Below are 25,346 nucleotides of genomic sequence, written 5' to 3'. Positions count from 1 at the left end.
CACTACAAAACTACTAGCCCACCCCCGCCAAAAAAAAAAACACCGCTACAAAGGGAGAGATGCTACGTGTCCTGGCCCCGTTCCCTCCATGCTGGCAGGTGACTTGGAGGTGAGCAAAGGCCACATTCTTCCATCACGAACATAAAACAAGCACCGTGTTATAATCACCTACCACAAGGCAGGGGCTTTTAAACAGCAAAAAGGAAAAACCCGAAATGGGGAAGGACGGTCTGAATCACCTGCTGAGGCTGCCTGCCACCGTGTTGTTTGGGAACGCCGGGTTCCGCGGGCTTCGGAGGGAGAGAGGACGTCTCTGCAATAGAAAGTGATCTGAGAGTCGCAAGTGCCGAAAACCGTATGACCTATTACAACAATTTTGATTTAAAAAGAAATATGTTCGCTTTTATGCAGTTCCCCTGACACAAAGCATCCTCAACCACAAACAGGTTTTCTTTTAAAGTTTTCTTGAGGTTACATACTTTTAGAACTTTATCTTTCTAATGAAATCAATTCTTCTCTTGGCTTGTTAGTCTCATCCAGAGACAAGATGAATCCATAGTTTCAACAGTTGATGGAGGAAAATAAACACAGGGGGAAATGGGGGAAGGGAGCCAGAGGTTCAGTCTGGGCCATGATTTTGGGCAAAATTATTTGATTAATCACTCAAAATACTAATGAATACATATTCTACCACGGGAAATTTTGCAAAAGGCTGTGATCAGATTATCAAAGGAAACTGTTGATGCTCTGTGGGATTTTTTGAGTCTGAAGCACACAGTTTGGAACGCTCATGGAAGGCACCCACCGGAGGATGGGGAGAGAGGGTCTACCAAGAAGACAGTCCCAGGCTTAGTGCAAAAAGTGTTTCCAGGCCTCTCGGCAAGAATCGGTTAACCAAGAGTCTTCCCGTGGAATTTGTTTTGCTAGCAGCTCATTAGGGCTGGTCTCCCTACCCGACTGCTAAGGAGTCATTGTAGACTCTCTCTCTCTGCTTTCAAAAGGCTCTTGGTTCAAATCCTACCCCTGCTGCTCACTAGTGACAGTGGCTTCGATATGACACCCCTCCCCCGTTATGACTGCATCATCTAAAGGTAAGACACTTGGGTGCCGCAAAAAGGCTTCCAGGCCGGGTTTAGGGTTCCAGAATTCTCCAACAGCCTGTAAAGTTGAAGAGGAAAAGATTTCTTGCTGAGTTTCTATTTTCATTGACATTTGGGGGACATTACCCTCAAATGTATTAAAAGTCCTCCTCACACACTTTAAGGTAGACGCCTTTAAAGAAAAAGCATGAAAAAAACAAAAACTGGAACATTATTTTTTAAAACTCTTAGATTTCCACCTCACTCTTCTTTTAAATGTCAGGCAGATAGGTAGATTTTTTACTGTTACCTTCTCCTAGAGTGTTTCTAGTTTTGGAATTTCTCCTTCTTCTAAAAATTACCCCCAAAATAATGACCACCAACAGCCAAGTAAGGCAGCTGCCCTGAGAAGCCGGTGTTTGGTGAGCCAGCCCCTCCCCCGACACGCACCCTTCCAGATCTTTCTGCCCCCCTCCCCCCAGCCCCCCCCCCCGATTCCCACTCACTGGCAGTGCCTGGCTCATCGGAACTGTAGCCATAGTTTTCATTTCCGCTTTTTAACTTTGTCTCAAAAGTTTCTTTATTTGTCTTCACATTTGCAGATTTCCTAGAATTAGACCATTTTAAAAAACCAAATGTTAATCAGCGACAGATGTCCTGATCACCCTGCTCCACCCAGAGCATTCTCCCACGGTGGACTTTCCACAAGGTGGAAGCTCGGGTGCTGGCCTCTGGTGGGTGGCCAGCGTCAGGCTGGACCCTAACAGCCCCCCTACATGGCTGTGTAGACGGCCTGTCTGCTCACACACTCCCACTGCAGGGAGAAATGGAATTTTATCATGATAGGTGCATGGCGTCCAGTCCCCAGGCGGTACTCAGCTCTCAGAAACCAGTGACCATATAGAGCAGGGTTGGCCAGCTATGACCCACAGATCTGGCCCACCATTTGTTTTTGTAAATAAAGTTTTATTGGAACCTTTCTGCTTCCATCTTGTCTATGGTTGCTTTCCTATTACAGCAGCAGAGTTGAGCTGGGACAGAGAGCACGTGGCCTGAAAAACCAAAAATATTTACTATCTGCCCCTTTATAGAAAAAAGGATACCAACCCCTGAAATAAAGCAAAAATGGCAGCTTCCCAGGGGAAGGAAGTTTGGCAATGGATTTCCAAAGATCTAAAATATTTATTTGACTACTAAGAACTGATTATAATAAGCAACAGAAATAAGCAAGGATATGTGCAAAGATTCACTAGAGAAGATTCATTCATGAGCTACTTATGTTACAAAAATTGCAAACAAGCCAGGTGCCCAGCCACAGGGGACTCATGAAATAAATGCTGAGACATCCCTGAAATGGAATTCCATGCCAACTGTGAGAATTATTGTAGATGAGAAGTCTCACGTGCTGCGGGTAGAAGTGTAACTGCTACACCTGCTTTGAAAACTGCGTGGCGGCCTCACCTAGCACTGACCACGTCCCTACCCCATGGCCCGACTTTCACTAATTGGTTACACCCAACAGGATACAGAGCAGGAGTTAATGCTGGCAGACATGTCACCAAAAGACAGGGACTAGATTGCTTCGTGCAGCAGTGTTCATCGTGGCCCCAAATGCCCTTAGAAAGTAAAATGGGAAAATAAATCACGTCCACGCCCTGAACTTGGGATTATGCAATAATAAACCAGCTACGTCAACAGTGTAGCTCCATCTCACAGCGTGAAGCTCAAGAAGGCAGGCGGGAATGAGGAAGCAGGACATGCCTCCATTTATATCAAGTTCACGTGACTCTAACCTCTGGGGATGTGGGGGTGGGTGTCATTAGACGTGACCTCTGCGGACGGGGCAGGAGATGATCTGACGGGGGCCCGAGCAGAGGTGGGGGTGCTGGGGTGTGGGTTCTGCACATCTGCAGACCAGGTGCAGGTGCACATGCTTTGTGAACATTCATCAAGCCACACATCTATGATGTGTGTACACTTATATCTCAATAAAAAGACTTTATCAAGCAAATGAAATGAGAACATTACAGGCAAGTGTTTGTCAACAGAAATTCTCTTCAGAATAGTGTCAAGTGAGAGGCGCAACATATAAAATGGCATTTATTATGATCCAATTTTCACAAAATGCATGTGTGTGTGTCTGTGTGAACACACGTGTGTAGGTGTGTAGATACTTAGCAATAATTACTTCTGGGCAACAGAATGAGGGGTGATTTTAAAGCCATTGCTTACACCTATCAGTATTTTTTCTAAAATAAACATGCATTGATTCTATGGGGAAAAAATACAGATGTTCTTTTAACACAGAAGAAATCTGTGAGCAACCGAGGTTAGCAGTGCTGACACAGTGGGAGGGGAAAGCAGGTAAACACGGGGGCCCCAGGGAGCGGCCCCGTCTTCCTTCCCTGGGCCTGGAGCACTTGGATCTAAGGGCCAGGCTGCAGGCGGAGGGCCGCTAAGCCCTGAGCAGGTCCGCGGGCTCCGGAGTCTCCGGGCACATCACTTCACCTGTCTGTGCCCCTCCGCTTCCTCAGCCACAGGAAGGGAACGTAGCCTCATAAAATCATTGTGAGCAGCAAGATGACCTCTACTCAGTGTAGACCAGTGCCTGGCACACGTGCTGACACTCAGGATATATCAGGTGTTATTGTCACCCCCCCGTCATGATGATGTTGCGTTATTATTATTCTCTACCCATTTCCCCAAACAGTTGTAGGTCACTGCACTAGGTTTTGAAATCACCCAAGACCCCAGAGAAAAGAAATGAGAAATGTGGCGGGGAGGGTATAGCTCGAGCCCTAGAGCGTATGCTTAGCATACACGAGGTTCTGGGTTCAATTCCCAGCACCCCCTCTAAGAATAAATAAATAAACCTAATTACCTCCCCTCCAAAAAATAAATAAAATTGTTGTAAGAAGAAATGAAAAACGTTACACAGTCAACAGTCTGCTACATGATGATTATATATAATCTTTATTCCCCACATGTAGCTGGAAGATGTTTTAAATTACAGCATTTAAAAAATCTAAATTATCTAATAAAATACTGAAAGCTAGATGCGGTTTTGTTTTAACACCCCCCAACTAAACCATTGCTGCCTAAAAATCCCTCCCCTGCATGCATTTATAATTATAATTATTTATAATTATTGCAGACATTTAAATTGATTATTGTAGTCCTTGACACAGTTACCTTAAAAGTGTTTGCAGCTACTTCCAGGCAACCGTGAGAATGGCAGGAGTTTTCCCTCCCTCCCCACTGGGCGCTACAAGCAGTGACAACTCCTAATCTGTCCACCTGCTCTGTTCCATTGCCCAAAGGTACCCAGCTGGCCCCACGGTCTCCACCACCCAGAAATTCCAGCAGGACCTCCACCTGGTTCTTTAGCATCCTTGAAACGGTCCTCACATCCTTAACCTTGACACAAAGCAGGAGGGCCAACAGTCATGGTGCACAGCGTCCTCTTGTGGAAAGAGCTGCAAATGCCAGATGCCAAGTAAAAGTTGGCTCCACTTTCCAAAGTGCACAAGTCAAACTTAGGCAGCAGGAACCTATCTACTTTATTCCACAATTAATGTTGCCCTATGAGTTTGTGATTGGCATATGTGTTTGTCAGAGTTGTTCGTTTTCAGTACTTAATTTTGAGTAACATAATCCTAAAATCCCACAGCTGTTTGTGTGTGTGTGTGTGTGTGTGTGTGTGTGTTGGCTGGTTTTCATTTGTTTCTTCTTATATTTAGGAAACTGACGTGATCTCAAACTTACCTTATTTCACTTTGATAACTAGATCCTGCCAAAAAAAGAAAAAAGAAATAAAATCACATTAGTAAAATCAGGATAGTTATTTTGAAAATAAAATCTCATCAATTTTATAGACCGCCCTGATTTTAAATACGCACATTACTGAGTATTTGGGATCTGGTAGGTATTAAGTTCCCCCACAATGAGCTATCAAATAACTTCCAAGCATAAGGAAAGTAGAATTCACTATTCACTATCATAAATATAAGTATTTATAATACCTAGGTACCCAAAATAGAGCAGATACCCAATACGTGCTGAGTGAATACTGAATTTGATACATGAGGTTATAAAGACTCCATTTGTTCACCACGAAGAGGTCCCCTGCTCCCAGTCCCTGCTGTCAGTCACTCAGTACTTACCGTGTGCGGAAACCACGCCAGCACCGTGCAAGGTCTTATCCCATTTAGACGTCACAACAACCCAAGAAGCAGGTGTTAGTGTTCTCATATTTTTAACAAACTAGATACTATTATACAAATATACCCATATTCTAACAGATAAGGAATGAAATCCCTTAAGCACTATATTTCTTTCATTTTAAAACACATTTTCAATCAGTATGAATCAATGGTATCAATTCAGACAGTTGTATCCATCCCCCAAAAGCTTTCATTAAATTGCTAATGGTTTTAATCAATGGATTCTTGGACTGGAGGGAGTTTAGCATTTAAAAATGAGGGGTCACTGAGCCCACACGGCAGCCCCCCACCATCTGTCTCTAAAGCCAGTGCGCTCTGCACCTCTGCCTTTTTTAAAGCATTGAGCTTTACTGAGATCCAAAAAAAGACTCATTTTCTTTACTTTTTTTTGATACCGTTCTCACTTATTTTCTGTTCTAATCACATCTCCTGAGTCACGCCTCAAACTGAACCTCAGAAGCAATCTTATTTGAATTGAAGGAGAGAGATTGTCTGGTCTCCCTCTGGTCATAGGGAGATGCCACCAGTGTTACCGCAAGGGCCAGGCTGTGGGAGATGGGCCCTGGTCCTCCTGCTCTAGAAGCTGAGACCCCACGGCCTCCAGGCCACGCTGCACGGGGGCCCCAGCCATCCTCAGTCGGCCCCCCGGAAACCAGCCAGAGCACTGAGACTCCTCCAGGCACCAAGAAAGCAGAGCCCCAGAAAATACTTTTTAAAAATCTTGATGTTTAATATTTTTAAGCATAGAAATAATTATCATGGGGAAATCCAGGACTTCACTGGATGCCTCACATTTATGTCAAGGAATCCGCTGTGCATCAGCTTTTTCTCTCAAAGGTAAATAAAGGATAAAATCTAGGACAGATCACACGAACTTTTATCACACCCATTTATTTAATTCTCATAACCAATATATAGGATGGTATTTAGCCCCATTTTGTAAATGAGGAGCTGGGACTCAGACCATCACCTGAGTGCACATCCTGTGTGGACCACAAGATTTGCTGGACTGGTGTGGAACAGACACAAGCCTCAAAGACGCTGAAGTCCACACACCAGGATGCTCTCCAGCTACACCACAGGAGCTAATGTCAAAAACAACCGTCTGAAGGCACCGACCAATCCTCGTCAGTTCTGAATTAAAGTTTAAGTTATGCAACAGTTTCATTAAAATCCAGTGTTTTGGTTTTTTTTTTTTTTTTGAGTAACGCATTTGTGGCGTCCAGGGTAATTCCCAGGTAAAAAGAAACTTCCATCATATCTGGGTCAACAGTTGCTTACTACTTTTCATTTCTGTTTCCTTGAGAATAAAAGCCTATCACAGAATCAATTCCCCAAATCCAAGCAGGAGCTAAGGCTAGGCTATGAGCCCGATGCTGGACCACGCAGCTCACACGGAATATCTCACTAAGAGAGCTGCTCCGGGTAAAAGAGTTAGGTAACACGGTGCCTGGCAGACTTGCAAAAGTGCTCATCGAAGGGCAATTAGTATTAATATAATTAAAAGTGCAATTAAACTGACATGTAGCCAAATGTCAAAACTCTGACTTTAAGATAATTTAACTTCAGAAAATATTCAAATAGAAGTAGGTGACGGTTTCAGGAGAGAGAGACAAGGATGGACACACACACTCAGCACTTGGAAAGCCCTGAGCTGTCCGCGTGATGAAGACCCTGTGGTTTCTGAACTCACAAACCACCCCAGTGCTGGCGAGACAGCCCAGGGCGGAGCCTGCCCCGCAAACAAAATTTATCTTCAATTGTATCAAAAGATCTCGTTTAGAAGAAGTGTGTGATTATTTTTACTCATTTTATTTGTATTTTCTTAACAGAAGACCATATTTTTTTTCTACCACTACAACAGTATTCACCTACAAAAGGAGACTGGAAATTCTACAAAATAGAAAATAATCTTTTCATGTGCTCAGAGAGGTGGGAATTATTCTAGGAAAAAAAAAACAAAACACAGCATCTAAATGACAGACTGCGATAGCCTTATATCCTTGCAGATAAACCCAAAACTCAACTAGTCAGCATCTTTGGCACCACCTCTCTACCTTCTCAAAGTGTGGAGATCTGTCTTCCTGGAGGGGTTGCCTCAGGCCCCGGAGGAAGGGCTTCCTTCCTTGAGAAAGTCCTTTCCCTCTTTGTGAATTTCATGCGTCCTTTCAAGAACTCTAAAAGCCAGTGTCTCTTTTAAAAGAGCCAATGAGCTGATGAACTTCAAACGCGTGTACCAAAAGTTCAAACATACATACAAATCGATACGAACTAAAAAATTACCTTCTTTCTCGCTCCTGGAGGCACAACAGCAGCAGAATATTATAATCAGAACAATCATCAGGATCAAAAGCAATGACAACGATACTGCGAGTAGAATTATGGCCCAGGTAGGCAACGATGCTTCTGGTTTATCAATACTGCCTACAAGGTCGAAAGAAGAAAAAAGAAACGTTTTAGTGATGCTCGGCAGTGTCAAGGGTGTATGATCAATGGTTCTGCCACACTGTAAACTAGATTATGTTTTCCAATAATGTAGCTATTCGGTCTGCTACGGCCAAGTGTCAAAGGCCAAGTTCCGCTCAGTGTGCTTAAACACTCAACATTCCATCACAGCGCTTAATGCCCCCAGTGGATGCCTGCTTAGGAACACGGTCCAAGCACTTGCTGGTTACCGCCTCTTACATTCCCGAGAGGGAGATAGGCTGGGCTGGGCCATGACGCCCTGCGGTCGGAGCAGTGACTTCCAAGCTCCAGCATCCCTTGTTCATTCAAGAAATATTTCTTGAGGCGCTACTGCTGGACAAGGCTGGAAGGGTGACGCTGGTTCTTGCTTCCATGTCCCCGCCCATCAAAAGTCAAAAGCCAGCCGAGAGGAAATCAGGACAAACCCAGGGAGGGTCACTCCGGAAGGAACTTAGGGCAAGGCTCCCCCCGAGCGCCACCCACCCCCAACCTCCATTCGCTTCTCATCCAGTAACTGCTCCTTCCGTGGCTCTCCAAGACCCACCTTCTTTAGTGTCTACTTTGCTCTCTTGTTTTATCCAGGAGTCACGGATAAAGGAGAGAGGAAGTTTCAGGTCGGGCAGGACAGGCAGAAAAAAAAAGGTGGGGGGTGGTGGGGAGAGAAGGAGAGAAGAAAAGACATTTCGATTTCTCACAGCCATGTCCCTGCCGGAACTTTCCTATACACGCCATGTTGCTGTCTAAATTCAAATTTAAGTTAATTTAAATTGTATACAATTAAGTACAGAGCGCCTCAGTCCCACTGGCCGCATTTCAAGGGCTCAGTTGCTACAGATGGGGAAGGAGCTCTGCCTCCATCTGGGGAAGTCCCGTGGGGCAGCGCCGCCTAGCCGTGGGCTGCGGGAACTGCACCGATGTTCCAAAAAGCCCCAATCCCGCAGCGCTTCCCCTGCAGAAACACGTCAAGCCTCCTTTAGGTCGATCTGTTTAAATGTGAATTGCTAGTCAGTAAAGTCACTCACTCAGCCTTGAGTGCTTGGGTAGCAACTCAGTATAAGTTCGTGCTATTTTATTAGATGCTAGTCATCAGAAAAATATTAAAAACAACAGACTTCCTAGAAGGAAGATCAGGTTTCCTTTTAAATCAGTAGCCGTCCAGCACTTTGGAACCAGAGATTATAGTTGAAAAAGGTCTCTTGGATGTTCTTCCTTAGATTTTTCCTTGAAATCGCACTTTTCTATCTCGGTGTCAAAGTTAAATGCTCAGAATAAGTTGCCCACTGCAGGATTATCCACAGACTCCTCTCCAAGCAAGTGCTAAAGTTCAGGGAACTCTGTGTTTCGAAGAACTACATACCAGAAAGGGATATTTGCCTCCTTTTGCCCTTTGTGCAAAGCTTCTCTGCATTACCTGCAATGGTGTTTAAATTCTCTCTTTTTTTTTTAACATCTCACATCTGATGCCATCTTAAATGTCTCTGAAAGGGACCGCTGTCACTTCCATTTCTTTCCACACCTCTGCTACTACCTAAACTAGACCTAGTCCCCTGAGGGTCAACGACTGTGTCTTATTTTCCTGAGACCCCAAGCACCTGGCACATATGGGGCGACGTGGTGGATGGATGGATGGACAGACAAAGAGACTGAGTTCCTTCTGACTCTATGGAGAAGAGAACGCTGTGCACCAGGCAGTCAGCTGTAGCTGAGCCAGGCCTAGGCCTCACCTTTCTCCCTATATTGAGATGCTCAGAGAAGAATTACAGGACTTAAAATGAAAACTAAAACCATCTATCTCCACATCACCCACCACTTTTCGGAGGTGAGCTGGGATGGACAGATAAGACAAGAGTTTCTCCCCACGAACGATGAAGGGGGAGGGAACAGAATTACACCCTCCCCGTGGCACCCCTCCCAGCCCCATAAGTGGAGCTTTAAAACAAGCCAGTCTCTTCACATCCAGACGATAACATGGCTCATCCCCTTGCTCCACCGAGGGCAGAATCCCGAGCACCACCTGGGATGCTTGTTACGTGCACCAACTCAGAACCCTCCTCCCGAGATGCTGAGTCGGGGGTCTGGGATGGAACCCCAGGTGACCGATGCAGGTGCTTTGAGCATCCCTGTGTGCAGCCAAAATGTAAATGCTGCCCAAGCAGCCCATTACATTACAGGGTTAGCCTCCCTCCCACAGACGTGGTGATAAAATCACTAAGCCCAGAACTGCATTTAGGATATTTACAACCTGCAGTTTGAAATTAGGCTACTCAGTGGAAGCTTCACAACTGACAAAGACCTTCAGCCCTCATGTTAACGGAACCAGTCAGCTCTCACGGCCGCCGTGCGCTTGTGCTCCCTTTGGCCTCTGGCTCGCTCATCGGTAACAATTCTTGCCCCACCAGGCTGTTCAGAGACTCAAAGGATGCATGTCCATGTGCTGTGGCACACGTGTTCAAGACTGCTGTGGGCATCTTAATTCAGTCTGATGAGCTCTTTACAAACTGAAGCTTGCAAGTAATAGGAGCTTTCATAATAAAGGAGCCAACGGGGGTTAAACAGTAAGGTCTGGCTCAAAATTCAAGAGACAGGCTTGAAATTCTTCCTGGAGAAAGTCAGCACGCCACTGGCTTACTCACGCCCTCCCTATCAGGGTGGTTTCTTCCTGGAGAGAACTGTCAGCGTGCCGGCTTCTGTCAGCTGAGTCTTGGCGTAACAATCTTCCCTCTCGTCTCACATGGGGACAGCCACTCATCCTCAGGGAGGGCCTGCTTAAAGGAAGGGAGGCCACCTCACTGAGGGTGGAGACAGAATCAAGGCAGAGAGCAGATGACAGTGTGGCCTCCCTTCCTCCCTTGTCCCTTAATTCAACCAGCAAGCTCAGTGAAGGGACACCTGCACTCCCCCCAAAGCCCCAGGCGCCCCCCACAATGGCAGCTGGCATCAGCCACGCCCCACTTGGGGCTGAATCTCCCACGGAGTTTCACGCATAAGAAAACTGTACGCCCTTCCTCCACTCCAGGGGAGCCCCAAGCAAAGCAGGGTGTCTGTGCTGTGAAGAGGTGCAATCTGGCACTGGAGCTGCACAGAAGAACCTTTCTTATTTTAATAATAACTTTCAATTTACCATCTAGAACTCACATACACGCAGGCACATGTATCATGGGTATTTTTGTTGAGTATGAGATTAATTTTTAAATGAGCACCTGTATGGTGGGTTCAAAGAAAAGTAAACCATAGTCACATACCAATAAATCAAAAATCATGACAGCGGACAGAAAACAGACCCTTGGAACGATCTCGTCCATAGCCCAGCCCCGTGTCACGCAGGTAAGATACTCCAGACAAAGAGACTCGGCCAGCGGGTCAAAGGTGCTGAGAGCAGGAGAGCCCCAGGCGCTGACTCGCATCCCCCCCGTCCTGCCACGCTGGGCCTCCAGTGTGGAAGGCTCCTTCTGGGGAAGTTAGATTCCAGGTCTTATAAGAAATGGGGAGTCTAGGTGGACACCAGTCCCTGACTTGTACTGTAGTGAGGGGTGTGGGCGTGGTGATGCAAGGTGAACGGCAGGTCCGCTGGCGAGGGTGAGGGTACCATGCCTGAGAACCCACAAACAGTGACCAAGGAAGGTTATCTCCAAGTTCAACACCGCTTGCCCTCCTCCCTGCGTTCCTTCACACCACCGTGTGCACGCTAGGGCTGCGTGACTGAACTTACTGTGGGACCTTACTCAGCTCCCAGACTGTCCCTTTCCCATCTGTGAGGAAAAGGAGAATAGTGTTTCCCAGATGCTCCCACAGGAATGCTCGGTGTTCTAAAAGGGCACATAGAATTTCTCAAAACCAACTGGGTGACTACAAAATGTGGCCACCAGCACATGCAAAGCATGCTGGGTGCTGATTAAAAGGGACACGGGAGATCTCTGAATCAATAAAATAAACGATAGCCATCACTCACTCTCCTGTCCCGTGGGCTCTGGGGCAGGGATGGTCTTAATTGCTTTAGGTGTTTTAACCCATTTACTTCCCACACCAACAACAACTCTATAAGGTAGGTATTATTATTATCTCAGTTTTACAGATGAGAAAACTCAGGCACAGAGAGGTCAAGTCTCTTGCCTAAAATCACACAGCAAATAAGTAGGCAAGCTGGGGTTTTAGTCCAGGCTGTCCAGTGTCCAAGTTTCTGTGGATAGTAGCACCTGATGAGGTGGGGCCTTCGAGATCATCCATCTCAGTAGCCCCCTAACCCTGACTAGCCTGTAGAGTAATTGGGGAGCTTTTTTTAAAATGCCAATTCCCAGGCCCCACACAGACCAATTAAATCAGAACCTCAGGCTGGGGCCTGAGCGTATGTGTGAAAGCTCCCCAGAGGCTGACGGGCAGCCAGGAGAAGGGGCACCTGCCCTGTTCTCCTCCGCACCTTGTTTTACAGGCAAGAAACCTGAGCCCTGAAGGTCAGTGACTTGCCCAACATCACACAGCTGGTGCCGAAGCCACCACCCAGTCACTGCCGCCCCTCTCCCCTGCCTTCGAAACTACCCCTTCCCACAGAACTCAGATCACACCAGGAATCACTCCATTCTACAAGCTGACCGTGTGTCCTGGAAATACTGCTTCATTTTCACATTCCACAGCCCTCACACTTGGGTACGTATAAATGTAATAGTGAAGAACAGACCTGACTCCACATTACACCTGTTCCTTTGGGTCTAACCCTGGGCTCTGTCTCCTGTACTGAGTCCTGCTGGTGAGGCACCTTTTGAAATCCGCAGGAGAGCCCATTCTCAAGGCTCTCACCTTTAAGGGTAGAACACTTTGCCATTCGTATAGAGATTAAAAAGTTGCAGAATAGAGAATAACGCTTGTCTCATTGGAGGTTTAGAGGGACATTGTGACCTGCCCCCCGTGAAGAGCTGCAAAAACCAAGGATTCTGACACCAAGTTTGCAACAACTAGCCACAGACCCTCCCCTTTTTAGTATAAAAGGAGCCTGAATTCTGACCTGGGGAAGATGGTTCTCCAGAACATTCATCCCCCATCTTCTCAGCCTGCTGGCTTTCTGCATCAAGTTGTTAATCCTTGCCCTCATACCTCGTCTCCTGATTTACTGGCCTGTCGTGTGGTGAGCAGGACGAGTTCGGACTTGGTAACGTATAGAGAAAACAACCCAGACAGTCAGACAGAGGGCTGAGGGGCTTGTCTCAAAGCAGGAGCAAGACAGGCCTTCCTCTTCCAGCACGTACGTCTGCAGTGCTTAAAATCTGTAATACCTCCATGATAGAGAAGATCGGCTTTTTTAAAAACACTAGCAATGGGCTTTTCTTTAAAGAATCAATAAGTAGTTCACACAACCTTTTGGCTTGAAGTAGCGAGGCTTCCTAAGCCGCCAGGGCCATTCTTCCAACGACTCAGATGGACGGTTCCAGAAAAGGACACAAATTCCTTGCACTCTCAGGAAATGGGTGGCAGGACTGATGCTTATCCAAGTCCTGAGGAAGCCTGAACAGGCACAGCCTGGCGCATCCTCAGCGCTTCGTAAACCTGCCTGGGCTCCTTGAAGCCGGCCCGTCACCAGCCCCCAGCCGGCTCCGCCAGCCAAGGCCGTAGTGAGGTCTTCAGCTACTAAACCTTGCATAAAACACACAAAACACCGCCAGCCACCAGCTGCTCTAGATCCTGATGAATAATTGAGAAACAAATTACCCTTCTCCAAATGAGCCCAATAAAGTCAGGCTCACCGCAACGCACCCACCGCGCTCTCCTCTGTGGGGCTGCTGGGACCCCAGCTGCCGTAATTAAGGCCGCTCACTTCGCGGGTCCCAGGCTGGGAGGGATTCAGCGGAACCAGGCCTGATCGAGGGAAATCGGACGCCCCTCGCGCTTCTCCCACAAAAGGAAAACTTTGCAGGCAAGCTAATCTCTACATCCATCTCCTCAATCAGACCAGCGCTCTCTGCTGCGTTATCACCTTGTTAAGACGTGGTTTAAACTATTTCATCTCACTGTTTGGGGCTAATGGAACTTTTTTCCAGTCTTCCCATTCAAAGCCTGGACCACACTTTTTCAAATTTAAATAGCTTAAAAGCAAGCTGGGTTGGCTCCTTGGAGAGATGGCTGATTCCATGCTGGGACAGGGGAAATACAAAGAAAGTTTGAGACATCTTACTGAGCCAAGTGCTCAAAAACTAAGAGGGACACATCAAAAGGACACCAGAGCCAGCTGGAAGGGACTCCCACTGGCCAGATCTGGAGCAATCTGAGCATCAAAATGAACAATGACAGAAGTAAATTATAATGTATTGAATAAAAATAAGTCCATACCAAAACTGTAAAAAAAAAAAAAAAAGGAAAAAGGGAAGTCTCTTTTTTACAAAAGGATGCTAATAAATACAGAAAAATGATGGAACCATAAAATCATTCCTTTACACCCACCTTAAAAATAAGTGATTCAAGTAATGACTTATGGATAAATGCAAATGTTATTAGGTGATAGACTGTCCAGAAATAAGATAGTCACACTGTATTCATAGATTATGTGTTAATTATAAAGGTAAAAACGTAGCTTTACAACAGAGAAATCCAGGGAACAACACCCCAGCCAAGTGATCAAACTTATTACCAATGACAGAGGAAACTGGCATCATGTCCCCACATGACATTACCTATGTCTTGCCAAAAATACTTAGCCTAAATCAAAGTATGTTGGAAAAACTCAGACAAATCCATATTGATGAGCATCTTGCAAAAACAGCCTGGATCCTTTGAAGACGTTTATATCAGGAAAGACAAAAAAGGTGGAGGAAAACTGGACATGAAAGGAGACTGAAGCAGACCTGACAAGGCACAGCATGGTCTTTAACTGGATCCTGGTTTGGGGAAAAAAACAGCTGTAAAGGACAACTGAAGAAATTTGAACATGGACTGAATATTGTACAATAGTATTGTTTCGATGTTAAATCCCCAAACTGCCAACAACACTGGGGTTGTGTAGAACGGCCCTGTTCTTATCACACACGTGCTGAGGTTTTTAGGGGTAAAATGTTATAAAGTCCTCAACTAACTCTCAGATGGTGAGAGAAGGAAGGAAGGCAGACAGGAAGGGAGGGAGGGAGGAAGACAAGGGAAGAAAAGTTGAGAGAGAAGCAAACATGACAAAGTGTTAACACCTGTTGAATCTAGGTGAGGGTGCATTGGTATTCACGGTTCTATTCTTGAAACTTTTCTGAAGGTTTTTAATTGTTCAAAATAACAATGTAGAGAAAGAAAAGCAATCTAGATTTGAATTCTAGCTTCATCCTCATATACAGTCTTGGTAGAAAATATGTTAAATTCCTTTAAATTTAATAAGCTAAAATAAATTAACCTTGACTTAAAACCAAAGAAGCACAGATTTCTATGTTATTTTAATCTCTAAAGTACTGGTATTCACCAGAACTAGGTCAAAGGTCTAGAGGTCATGGGTCTCCATTTCTGTTGGCAACAACCAGCTGGAGTTGGTATGACTACTGTGTGTGGATGGAACATGCTGTCTGGTTTGCAACGGGCCCCTGTACTCTGTCTTCCACCTGACATGTGCATTCACTCATGCTTTCATTTCTGTTGTCTGCCTGGTCTTTGGGGACCCCTGAGTTGGAGACAAGGGACAAGGGCCAGACATCAGGAGAACGAGCCTGTGCTGGTACTACACTGGGCGTCAGTCTCCGCAGGGCAGAGCACAGGCTATCGGTGCTGACCACAGACCAGGCACTGAATAGCTTTTCACAGGTTCACAAAGACATTGGGTTGAATTATGTCCCCTCAAAATTCGTGTGTTAAAGTACTAACTCCCAGTACATCAGAATGTGACTTTATTTGGAAACAGGGTTGTTGCAGCTGTAATTTAGTTAAGATGAGGGCATACTGGACAGGGTGGCCTCTGATCCAATATCACAGATGTCCTCATGAAAAGGGGGAATTTGGACACGTCACGTGCACAGGGAGACGCCGTGTGAAGATGAAGACAGAGATCAGGGTGGGGCATCTACAATCCAAAGGACACTGAGAGCGTCAGCAATGCACCAGAAGCCAGAGAGACCCCTGAGACAGGTTTGCCCCCACGGTCCTCAGAAGGAACCAGCCCTGCCACCACCCTGATCTTGGACTTGCAGCCTCCAGAACTGTGAAAGACTGTATCCGCTGCTCAAGCCCCCAGTCTGAGGCACTTTGCCGCGGCCGCTCCAGGACACTCACACACCTTCCAGGGGCTGCTCACGTTGGGGGGGGGGGCAGGCGAGCAGATTCTGGAGACAAACTGGCAGGGCCACCTCCACCATTTACTATAAACATGGGCAAGTTCCAGACAACACCGCAGCCCTGTCACCCGGTCTTTACAACAGGAATAATAGCCAATAACAGGGTCACTCACAGGAATGCTGTGCGGGAGAATCTGGTTACTATTTGAGAACAGCTTAAAAGAGTATCTTTACTTATAAGTAATGCTGTTTTTATTATTATTATCATCATCATCATCATTATTATTATTATTAACCTTGCTATGGTTGTAGCTTTGTTCCAAACTTTGGAAGATCTTAAGTAAAGGTGTATTCATAGCGGGAAGAGCTTTGGACCAAGGGAGAAGCTCCTCCTGTGCTGGGGCCGCTCCGTGCTGTCCGCATGTGACCTGGAATACAGCCTCTGAGCTCAAGTAGCTCAATAGCCCCTGTGAAGGGTTTGGTTTTTGTTTTTGTTTGTTTGTTTGTTTGTTTGTTTGGGGGGAGTGATTTTTAGCATGGGTGCTCCAATGGATTTATTAACTCTCTCTTTCTGGGGATGGCAGACCTTGTAGCCGGAGACTGAGCTAAAAAGGAAGCCAGGAAGCCGTGGTCTCAATAGCGTCATTCAAGGGGTATAGAAGGTAAACGTGTGTGGTCAAAGTTTGGGGTTTACCAGGGACCCTCCCACAATTCTCTTTGGGATCTAAACTTGTTGTTGAGTCATTCTATTGAGTTAAAAAAAAAAAAATACATAGACCTAGTACTTTCAGATACACTGGATTTGTAAAAAAAGAACCCTCTTAATTCCACTAAGATTGGGCAGAATCCCTGAGAACGTGCACATCCTTCTCAGATATTAAAAGAGCTTGCATCCTATTGGCCCGGGGAATGAAATCAGACCAGAACAACAGGTGAAAGCTGAAGAAAAACATTGAATTTAAGTATCTATATCTGACCTTGATCCTGTTTTATGGTAACTAATTGTCAAGATTCTTAATGGTGTCCATATGTAAACAGAAAAGAAACATCTGAAGATGAAATTTTAAAAGTGAAATCACAAGGTCATGACACCAGACACTTGTCTCCGTTACCTTCCCTGCCTGAAATCAAGGTCGCCGATGATTTTCCCAGGCGTCACTGAGGAAGCACAAAGCATGCAATAATGATGCACTTTATATAAAGTGGAAAGTCTTCACTTACCCAAGGGAGGCTGAACCACAGTCAGATTTACAGTTACAGACTCGTGGACTTGCAGCCCCTTCGTGTTAGCCACACAAGTCACAGTGCCACTGCCCTGGGGCGTGAGCGCCAGGACGCTCACCGCACTTTGACGACCATCCGGCTCCGGAACGGAATAATAGTTCCAATGGCTCGCCGGAACCCCGACTTCCCAGGAAATATCTGGGAGTGGGGTCCAGCCCACTGCGCGGCAAGTCACGTTACAAGGCTCATCTTTAATGACTACCAGACTGCCTCCAGGAAGGAGCAACTGCCCCACAACTGAAGAAGAAAAGAGAAATGTTCTGAAGAAACATCCATGCCTTGCAGTGCCAGACTTTTAAAAACTTTTCCTTCAAATCACGTTACGTGAGAGCCATCTTCCCAAACCCCAGTTGGCTGTGTCTATATCCGGAAACCTGAGCTCAGGTTTTATCTGTTTTTATTTATACCTGCCAGGTTCACAGAAGAAGGTGAGGTTGCTCCCCAGAAAGCATAAATATCAGAGAAAATGAGTAAATAAGAATCAGGATCCGGGGGAATACAAATTCCATGGGAAGGAGAGAGAAGCTGCGCCTGTCGTGGACGGATACACGACCACAGCAGTGGAATCCCAAAGTCATCCGGGGCTGACCTGGGGGCCAAAGCAAAAAGGGAAATAACCTTTGCATTCTTTTCACTGTAAGGAGGACACAGCTCAGCATCTCGTGAGAGGCAAGTCTCTCCTGGCCTTTGGCCAGTCAGATGCATTTCATTTACTTTTGAGTCACACATTTTAAATACATTTTCCTATGACTTATATTGCCTTAAAATCTTTTTCTAGGTACCAATTAAATAAAAATCAAATCTAATATAATCAGAGAAATAATTACCTTAAATCATGTGTCAGAATATATGACTCAGATAAATCATTTTAAACTTTTTAGTGAGCACCCCGTTGCACAAGCCAGCGTTCACACTGTAAAGAACTCATTTGCAAATAGCACTTGTGTGTGCTCATATCACTAAAGTAACCTGAGGACTGGCTCCGGTAAAGACACAGCCTTAGCGAAATGTATATACATTGAAACATTCGAATTAAAATATCCTAAAACCCTGTGTCATGTAGTATAATGGAAAGAACGCTGAACTAAGAATCCAAAAAAAAAAAAAATCTGTTCTCAATCCTGGCTTCCCCCCAAAATTGCCATCACCTTGGGCAAGTCCCTGAAATGTTCAGGCTCTCTGCTGGAACTTTTTGAACAAGAGAATTTAACTAGATCATTGGTTTTACTGAGGTGGAAATGCTTTTTAAAAAAAAGCACTGAGGACTCCAAAGACTTCTGGTTTATGTGGGTTCTATCAGTATTTCCCATATTTGAAGTTAGAATTAAATATTTATTTTTAAATATTTATTTTAAAATACCAATAATAACCCATTACATGCTAATAGGCTTAACATATTTTTATGAAAAAAAATTTATAAACCAAAATAAACCAGTAAGAAGAATGACATTGCTTTATATTTATGCAAATCTCTTTAACATATGGCTGGATTCTCATATCTGCTTCTGCCTTCAATCTGTTGCAAAAGGATTGCTTTATTTAGAGTATATAAAAAAAAAATCTGACTTTGGGCAGCTATATAGTTGAAATGGTGAGAAGGCCTTTCAGATAATCATGGATTGTCTCTGATCCTATACCAAAACTTAACAAGTAGTGGTTTCTTAAAGGTTAGCTACGCTGCGGAAACTGAAAAATGAAAGAGGAACTTTCATTCTGTTACATTGGAATCCACTGCTCTATCTGTCACTTTGAATGGATTTTTTACCCTGGTTTGATTTCGTATCATTAGACACCAGTCACTTGGAATGTACCGTGGAAAACTCCCTGTGCGCAGGTGACCAGGAGCGTGGGAAAGGCAAGTCACATCTTACTATTACTGTGAAAACAGTTGTGAGCTCACAGCCCAACCTGAGAGGATCTAGGGGACACCTGGAAGTTTCCAGACTAGGCTGAGCTGGCTCGGCTCTGAAAGCTCTCCTCACTCTGCGATGTTACACTTCCAGCCACTCCTTTCCTGAATAGGTGCTGGAGCGAGTAAAGCGCCTGTGTTAATGCAAGGATTACTGTAAATGCAACGGTGAGGAAGGAGCGGACTTGTCCCTTAAGGCGAATGGGCTCTGTGCTGATTCTTGTTCGTTCGCGGTGTCCTTGACGGAGAGGTTTAAGATGAGAGACACTGGGGGACAGGCGGGGATGGTATTATTTCAGTCAGTTAACAGATGATCTTGAACTTAAGTTTTAGTGGCCCTCAAAACACAGGAGGTCTAGAGTTTGGTATGTTTGGATTAATTGATGGATTGGGCAAAAAACAGACAAATGTGGCAATCTGAAGCATTTCCTTTTTCAGTATATATTTGAGATCCATCTTTTTCCCACTGGCTTTCACAAGGGTTATCCAGTAGCGGGACAAACACTTCACACAGGGTGATGGCTAGAACATTCACACAGATTTTGGAAGACTCAATGTGGAATTATATAAGTTCTCTTTATTTTTCTTGTTGACACTTGGGGAAGGGAAAAAAAAACAATCTTTGGAAAATTCACTTGCGAAATAAATTGGATGTTTCCTCCTTTTTTGTGATTCTTTTCCCTTGAAGAGACCCTGTTGCTCCGCGAACTTTTCTGCCTTTAAGTGCAAAGCACCATTCAGACCAACGCATCCAGGGTAAATGGATGACGGGGTTCTGTCCTGCTCTATGGGTTCCTTCCGTGTGCCCTTGGGGAGGACTTTAACTTCCCTAGACGCGTGTTCCTCCAGCTGTGTTAAAGCCAAAAGCAAAAGGAATTACCAACATATAAACGTGCATGTTAGGGGTGTTCAGACAACTTTACAGGTGTTGAGCTTTGGGGGAGAGGCTATAAAACCACATGGATTTATGAACGTAACAGACCACAAGTGTACCAGTGAGTCACGCCTTTGATCGGGTTGCCTTGACCCCGGGTGCCCTCCTCTCTCGCTTCCCCGTTTTGCCTGTCATCTACAGACCGTCAAGGCACATCTCAAATGGTACCTTCTCCATGGAGTCATCCTAGAAGGCTTCGCTGAGTCGCTCCCTTGCCAATTTGATCCTGGCCTTGGCTCCGTCTCATCGGACTTGCCAACGTCTACACTGCACCACTGGTACTCACACACTTGAGTTATCCGCTCTCCATGTAAGGTTCTTGAGGGCAGGACTATGTCTCATTCCATTTAACCCTGAATCCCCCTTAAATGCCTAACGCAATGGCGTGCTCCTATGGGGAGCACAGTAAATAATAGCCAATGACAGCATGAAGACTGCCGTGAACTAGGTGATGTTCTAAAGGCTGTGTGCAGACCTGCTCACCTGGCCCCACAGCTGCCCTGTGATGAGGAAGCTAGGGCACCGGGTCATTGAGCAACCTGCCCAAGGTCACATGGTTAGTGACGAAGCTGGTGCTTGAACCTGGCGGTCTGGCTCAGGTCTGTGCTGTTAACCACTGGACCACCCTGGCCCCCAAGCCTCATGTGCAGGAAGTGGAAACAGACAGAGCTTTGGAGTCTCCAAACTGCCCTCAGTGGTTTTTCCATCTAATCCTCACAGTAAACCGGTGGTGTGGGCAGGGGAGACTCACCCCCACCGTAAAGGTGAAGACATCGAGCCAGGTCAGGGGTCACTGAGATAGCTAACTGATGAGAGCAAAGCCGGGACTCTCATCTGTGATTCCTTGCCCTGCGTTCTTTCCTTTATACCACAAATGACTATGAAAACAATTTGGTCATGCAAACTAGGTCAAAAATCCAGGTAGCCGCACAGAATCACTTATTTAGAGAATATCATTGTGCCCTTAATTAAACCACACAAAATTAAAGACATATAAAAGTAAAGATACAACAATTTGGCTAAATTAAAAAAAAATACAAAGAGAAATAATAGGTAGACATGTATCTCCATGAAATGTTATCAAATCTGATTTGATAGCACTACGAATATAGACCAAATCATTAGACGTTTCTCCTAGACAAACAAATAGGCGTAAGAAAAAAAGCAAAGACACTGTTTCTAGACTGTTTTAAGAAATGTTGCCAGTGAAATCAGGACCTCTAAAAGCTCCAGTGCATCTATAAATGTACATAATTACATTTTTAAGGAATGCAAAGTGATTAAACTTCAATAAAGATGTCCTGAATCCTTGTAAAGTACCCTTTTACTTTTTTCCCTATGTAGCAGAATCTTCAGCACCTCAAAACAATCTTACTTTGAAAATGAATAAATGATAAAAGGAAGACTGAGATATCTATCGTATCTATTGTGTTTACTCTTTTCTTTTCTCTGAAAGACTTAATATGGTTTAGTGAACACACACTTTTGACTCTAAGGTCCCCTGAGGGGCAGAAAAGGGTACTAGATTAGGAAAATTCATCTGGAAAGAGGAAAAGTTAAAGCATGGTTCACAGTGGATACATGATGTCAGGCAAAGAAATAGAGTCAAGGACATGAAGAACTAGAAAAAGGGCGGATGATTATCAGCTCTCTCTCCAAATCAGACAAGTGACTACAAATGGCCCTGGAATTTCCGGTGTATTTTCAGAAAAGCTGTTAGTTCTGAAGTGGGTCAGATGGGAAAGTGATGAATACCCGTCTTCAATAGTCCTAATAAGAGGAAAGGGAAGGGAAGATGGAAGGGGAGCGGGAGAGAGAAGGAGGAAAGGAGGCAGGGAGAGGGTCAGTGGGGACGGGAGGGGAGAGACAGACAAACAGCAAAGCAGCAAACATCGGCCAGCTCAGAGCAAGCCCAAGTGCAGCACCAGCTGAAGCTAGACCCTCTACGCCTCCACGTATGACATGAACTTCAGAAGGTCCCTTCCAGGCCCCTGACATCTATTCAACCCAGTGGACCCCAGATGCTCCTCTTGGGAGCCACCTGAATACACACCTTGGACGGAAAGGAAAGCAACCCCCTCCCGGTCACTGTTCTGGAGGCTGCACTTGACCTGCCCGGCATCGCTGAGTTGCACGTTGTGGATAATCATCTCGGAGATGAAGCTGCCGCCCACCTCATAGCTCTCGGAGGTGAAGCGGTCGTTGGTGATGATGGGCTCCCTGGGCGTGATGCTCAGAACCACCGTGCCGTTCAGAGCCCACATGATGAGCTTCCAGCCCGGCGAGATGGTGCAGTTGAAACGAGCCTCCGAGCCCTTCAGCACTGTGACGTTCTTGGGACCTTCTATGATTTCATAGCCAGATCCAAAAGCTAAAAGACAACCGATGTTTCAAGGTGGTGAGTGGATGACTCTACAGAAGTCAAGTGTACGATTTAACCCTTTTGCGGACCAGCTGTGGCCCCTCATGACCATCCAATGACCCTGACTCCGTGTTCTACTGGCCCTGACACCAGGTGTCCCAGGGGGGTGGGGAGCTTCCAGTGGACAGGAAGCCAGCCCGTGCCCTCCTGATCTCGCCCGTGCCCTCTCTCCACAGCCACACCACTCCCAGCAGGACTGGGGGCGGAGGGAGCGGTGCCCCTTTCCCACCTCCAGAGGGCTGTTACCTTAAGTATCTGACCCCCGCCTGGCCTGGAGAGCCACCACTATCTTGTCTCGGTTACTTTAGGCAAGTTTTTCAGCCTCACTATGAAATGAGAATTTCCTTCCCAGTGAAATGGGAAGGACCTGTGATTTCCACCTCTGGGAGACCCCAAGGCTCAGGGGGGAACAGGGCAGGGGGTAGCCTCTCTTTACACAGAGGGTGGGGAATCCCAGCTTGCCATGATCACGGCTCCCTGGACTCTTAGGGCAGAAGTGTCACTGAGGCCACACCCCTCTTACCCAGGACTAGGAGAAACACGGCAGAGTTGGGGGGGGGGGCACAGAGAGGGAAATACGGAGAAGTGTGTGGGAGGGGGGACTCCTTAATGAGTCAGGGGACACCCATGGCAGCCTCAGAGAGAGTCTCACATCTCGTATTGAGTTTAAAACTCCAGCGGGTGGGTAGGTGGTTCTAGAACCTACAATGTGGACTCTGGAGCGAGTCCTGGCTCACTGGGTGAGTTCTCTGTGCCCACTCCCTCGGCTGCAAAGCAGGGACACTAGGACCACAGCAATGTGTCTTTGGGGCCCAGTGAGATGACCTGTGTAAAGCCTTGTGCCGGTGACCCTCAAGCACTCAGTAAACACTCACTATCATGTGACCTGGAAGAAGGGACTGGGTTGACCTGCAAGACGAGCCAAGAAAGTCCTGTATTAAAGTAAAATTGTTGCCTTCACACTTTTCACAGCATCCTGCTCTTTGCTCACCAAATGCTCTGGTTTTAACCAAAATGACAGCTTCTGACAAACTTTCCACCTGGGCTTCCATCCAGAGCTCTCTGGCTCACCGGAACTTGGTCAGAATCACTCATGATGGAGCCTGTTCTGCTCCTAAAGATCTCAAGAAATTTGGGGGGCATTTAACACTGATTTTCTTATCACCCTAGAAGAGCAAATGGGTGGCCAGGGTTTTCCTAGACTTTCCCATGTTTGTAGTTATAATTCAGAGTAGGACTTGCATAGCAATTGAGAGCCTTCAAGGTTTCTGTCAAAATAATGCCATTTGCAGCAACATGGATGGACCTGGAGATCGTCATTCTAAGTGAAGTAAGCCAGAAAGAGAAAGAAAAATACCGTAAGAGATCGTTCATATGTGGAATCTAAAAAAAAGAAAAAAGAAGATACTAATGAACTCATCTACAAAACAGACTCGCAGACGTAGTAAACAATCTCATGGTTGTGGGCAGGGGGAGGTGGGTGGGAAGGGATAAATTTGGGAGTTCAAGATTTGCAAATATTAACTACTATATATAAAAATAGATTTAAAAAACAAATTTCTTCTGTACAGCACAGGGAACTAGATTCACTATCTTGTAATAACCCTTAATGAAAAAGAATATGAAAATGAATATATGTCTGTATATGTGTGACTGGCGTATGATGCTGCACACCAGAGACTGACACATTGTAACTGACTGTACTTCAGTTTTTTAAAAAAATGAATAAAATACAGATTTCTGATTCTCATCTTTCACCACCTGCTTTTAATGCTGAGGAAACGAAGACCAGCAACATCTCAGGACTTGTGATCACAGCGGTGGTGCTGGGACGCAAGGCAGGACCTCCTCACTCTGCATCTCCCCCCTTTCCCACTTCACCCACTCTGATCTCACTCTGAGTTCAGGGCAAAGAGATCCCCGGCAGGCCACCCCCCGGCTTCTCCGCAGCCATGCCTGCCACCATCAGTAAGACCACGATGCGCTCCCGCTACTGTCTGCAGCCACCTGACCCCTGTGGGTCCACCAGGCAGCCCTCGTCTCCACTGGGAGCCCCAAATAATTGCAGCCCCTTCTTCCTTCTGTCAACTGCAATGAAACCACACGACATGAGGGTTGTGGGTTGTTTTATTTGGGGCAAAATGAGGACTATAGCCTGGGAGACAGGATCCTGGATAGCTCTGAGAAACTGTCCCAAAGAGTCGGGGGCAACTCAACATTATGTATGATTTCAGTGAAGGGGGGACGTGCAGTCAAGCACATGCTCAGGCAGAGGCTTGCTGCTGGTCACAAGGAGCAGACATCACCGTTAATGATTTTAGTGCTTTTCGAGATATGAGGAGATGCAAGAATTTGGACTCATAAAATCTTCTCCTGAAAACATCTAATTATCTGAAGGCCTGTTCAGCCATGTTTCCCGGAGCGCAGAGCGCCTCATTCCTGACCCCCACCCTGAACTCCGTGCAGGGGGTGTAGGAGGTCAGTGGCTGCAGCGGCTCGTGATTTAATCCAAGCAGAGGTAGATGGCCAGTGCCAACGTGATCCGATCCTTGTAGAGGCAGATGGCAAGTGCCAGTTTTTAGTTAGCACTTCCAGTCTTATCAGGTCAAGTTGTAAGGCAAGTTCTAAAAGAATCTCATTACCCCTCTAAAGATTTCTGGGGAGGAGCCTCCCCGCCGGACACGCGGTTACCACACCGTCACCCAGCTGAGCACCCAGCGTGCACTGCGAGATGCACGCCCACTGCGGGGCCAGGCCCGTGGGAGAGAACGCGCTGCAGGGACAGGGCCCCCGAGGCCGGCAGG

At 46.0% G+C, this 25,346-nt stretch overlaps 1 protein-coding gene across 6 annotated transcripts in view; it reads right to left on the bottom strand.

Annotated features, from left to right (window-relative positions):
• The window catches only part of IGSF5 (immunoglobulin superfamily member 5), a 40,066-nt gene that overhangs the window by 7,012 nt on the left and 7,708 nt on the right, over positions 1-25,346 (bottom strand). For 2 of the 6 annotated variants that reach the window (XM_064476041.1, XM_064476038.1), the window contains exons 3-8: positions 22,174-22,491; positions 17,215-17,514; positions 7,586-7,726; positions 4,845-4,869; positions 1,586-1,686; positions 240-313 (exon numbers count right to left, since the gene is read on the bottom strand). In XM_064476041.1, coding sequence (XP_064332111.1) covers positions 240-313; positions 1,586-1,686; positions 4,845-4,869; positions 7,586-7,726; positions 17,215-17,514; positions 22,174-22,491 — 959 coding nt within the window. The other 4 variants (XM_064476050.1, XM_064476057.1, XM_010992401.3 and 1 more) reach the window with 4 other exon arrangements.

The sequence above is a fragment of the Camelus dromedarius genome, chromosome 2 (assembly GCF_036321535.1).
Source record: "Camelus dromedarius isolate mCamDro1 chromosome 2, mCamDro1.pat, whole genome shotgun sequence".
NCBI lineage: Eukaryota > Metazoa > Chordata > Mammalia > Artiodactyla > Camelidae > Camelus > Camelus dromedarius.
The sequence above is the reverse complement of the archived record's forward strand: the minus strand, read 5'-3'. Positions and strand labels throughout refer to the sequence as shown.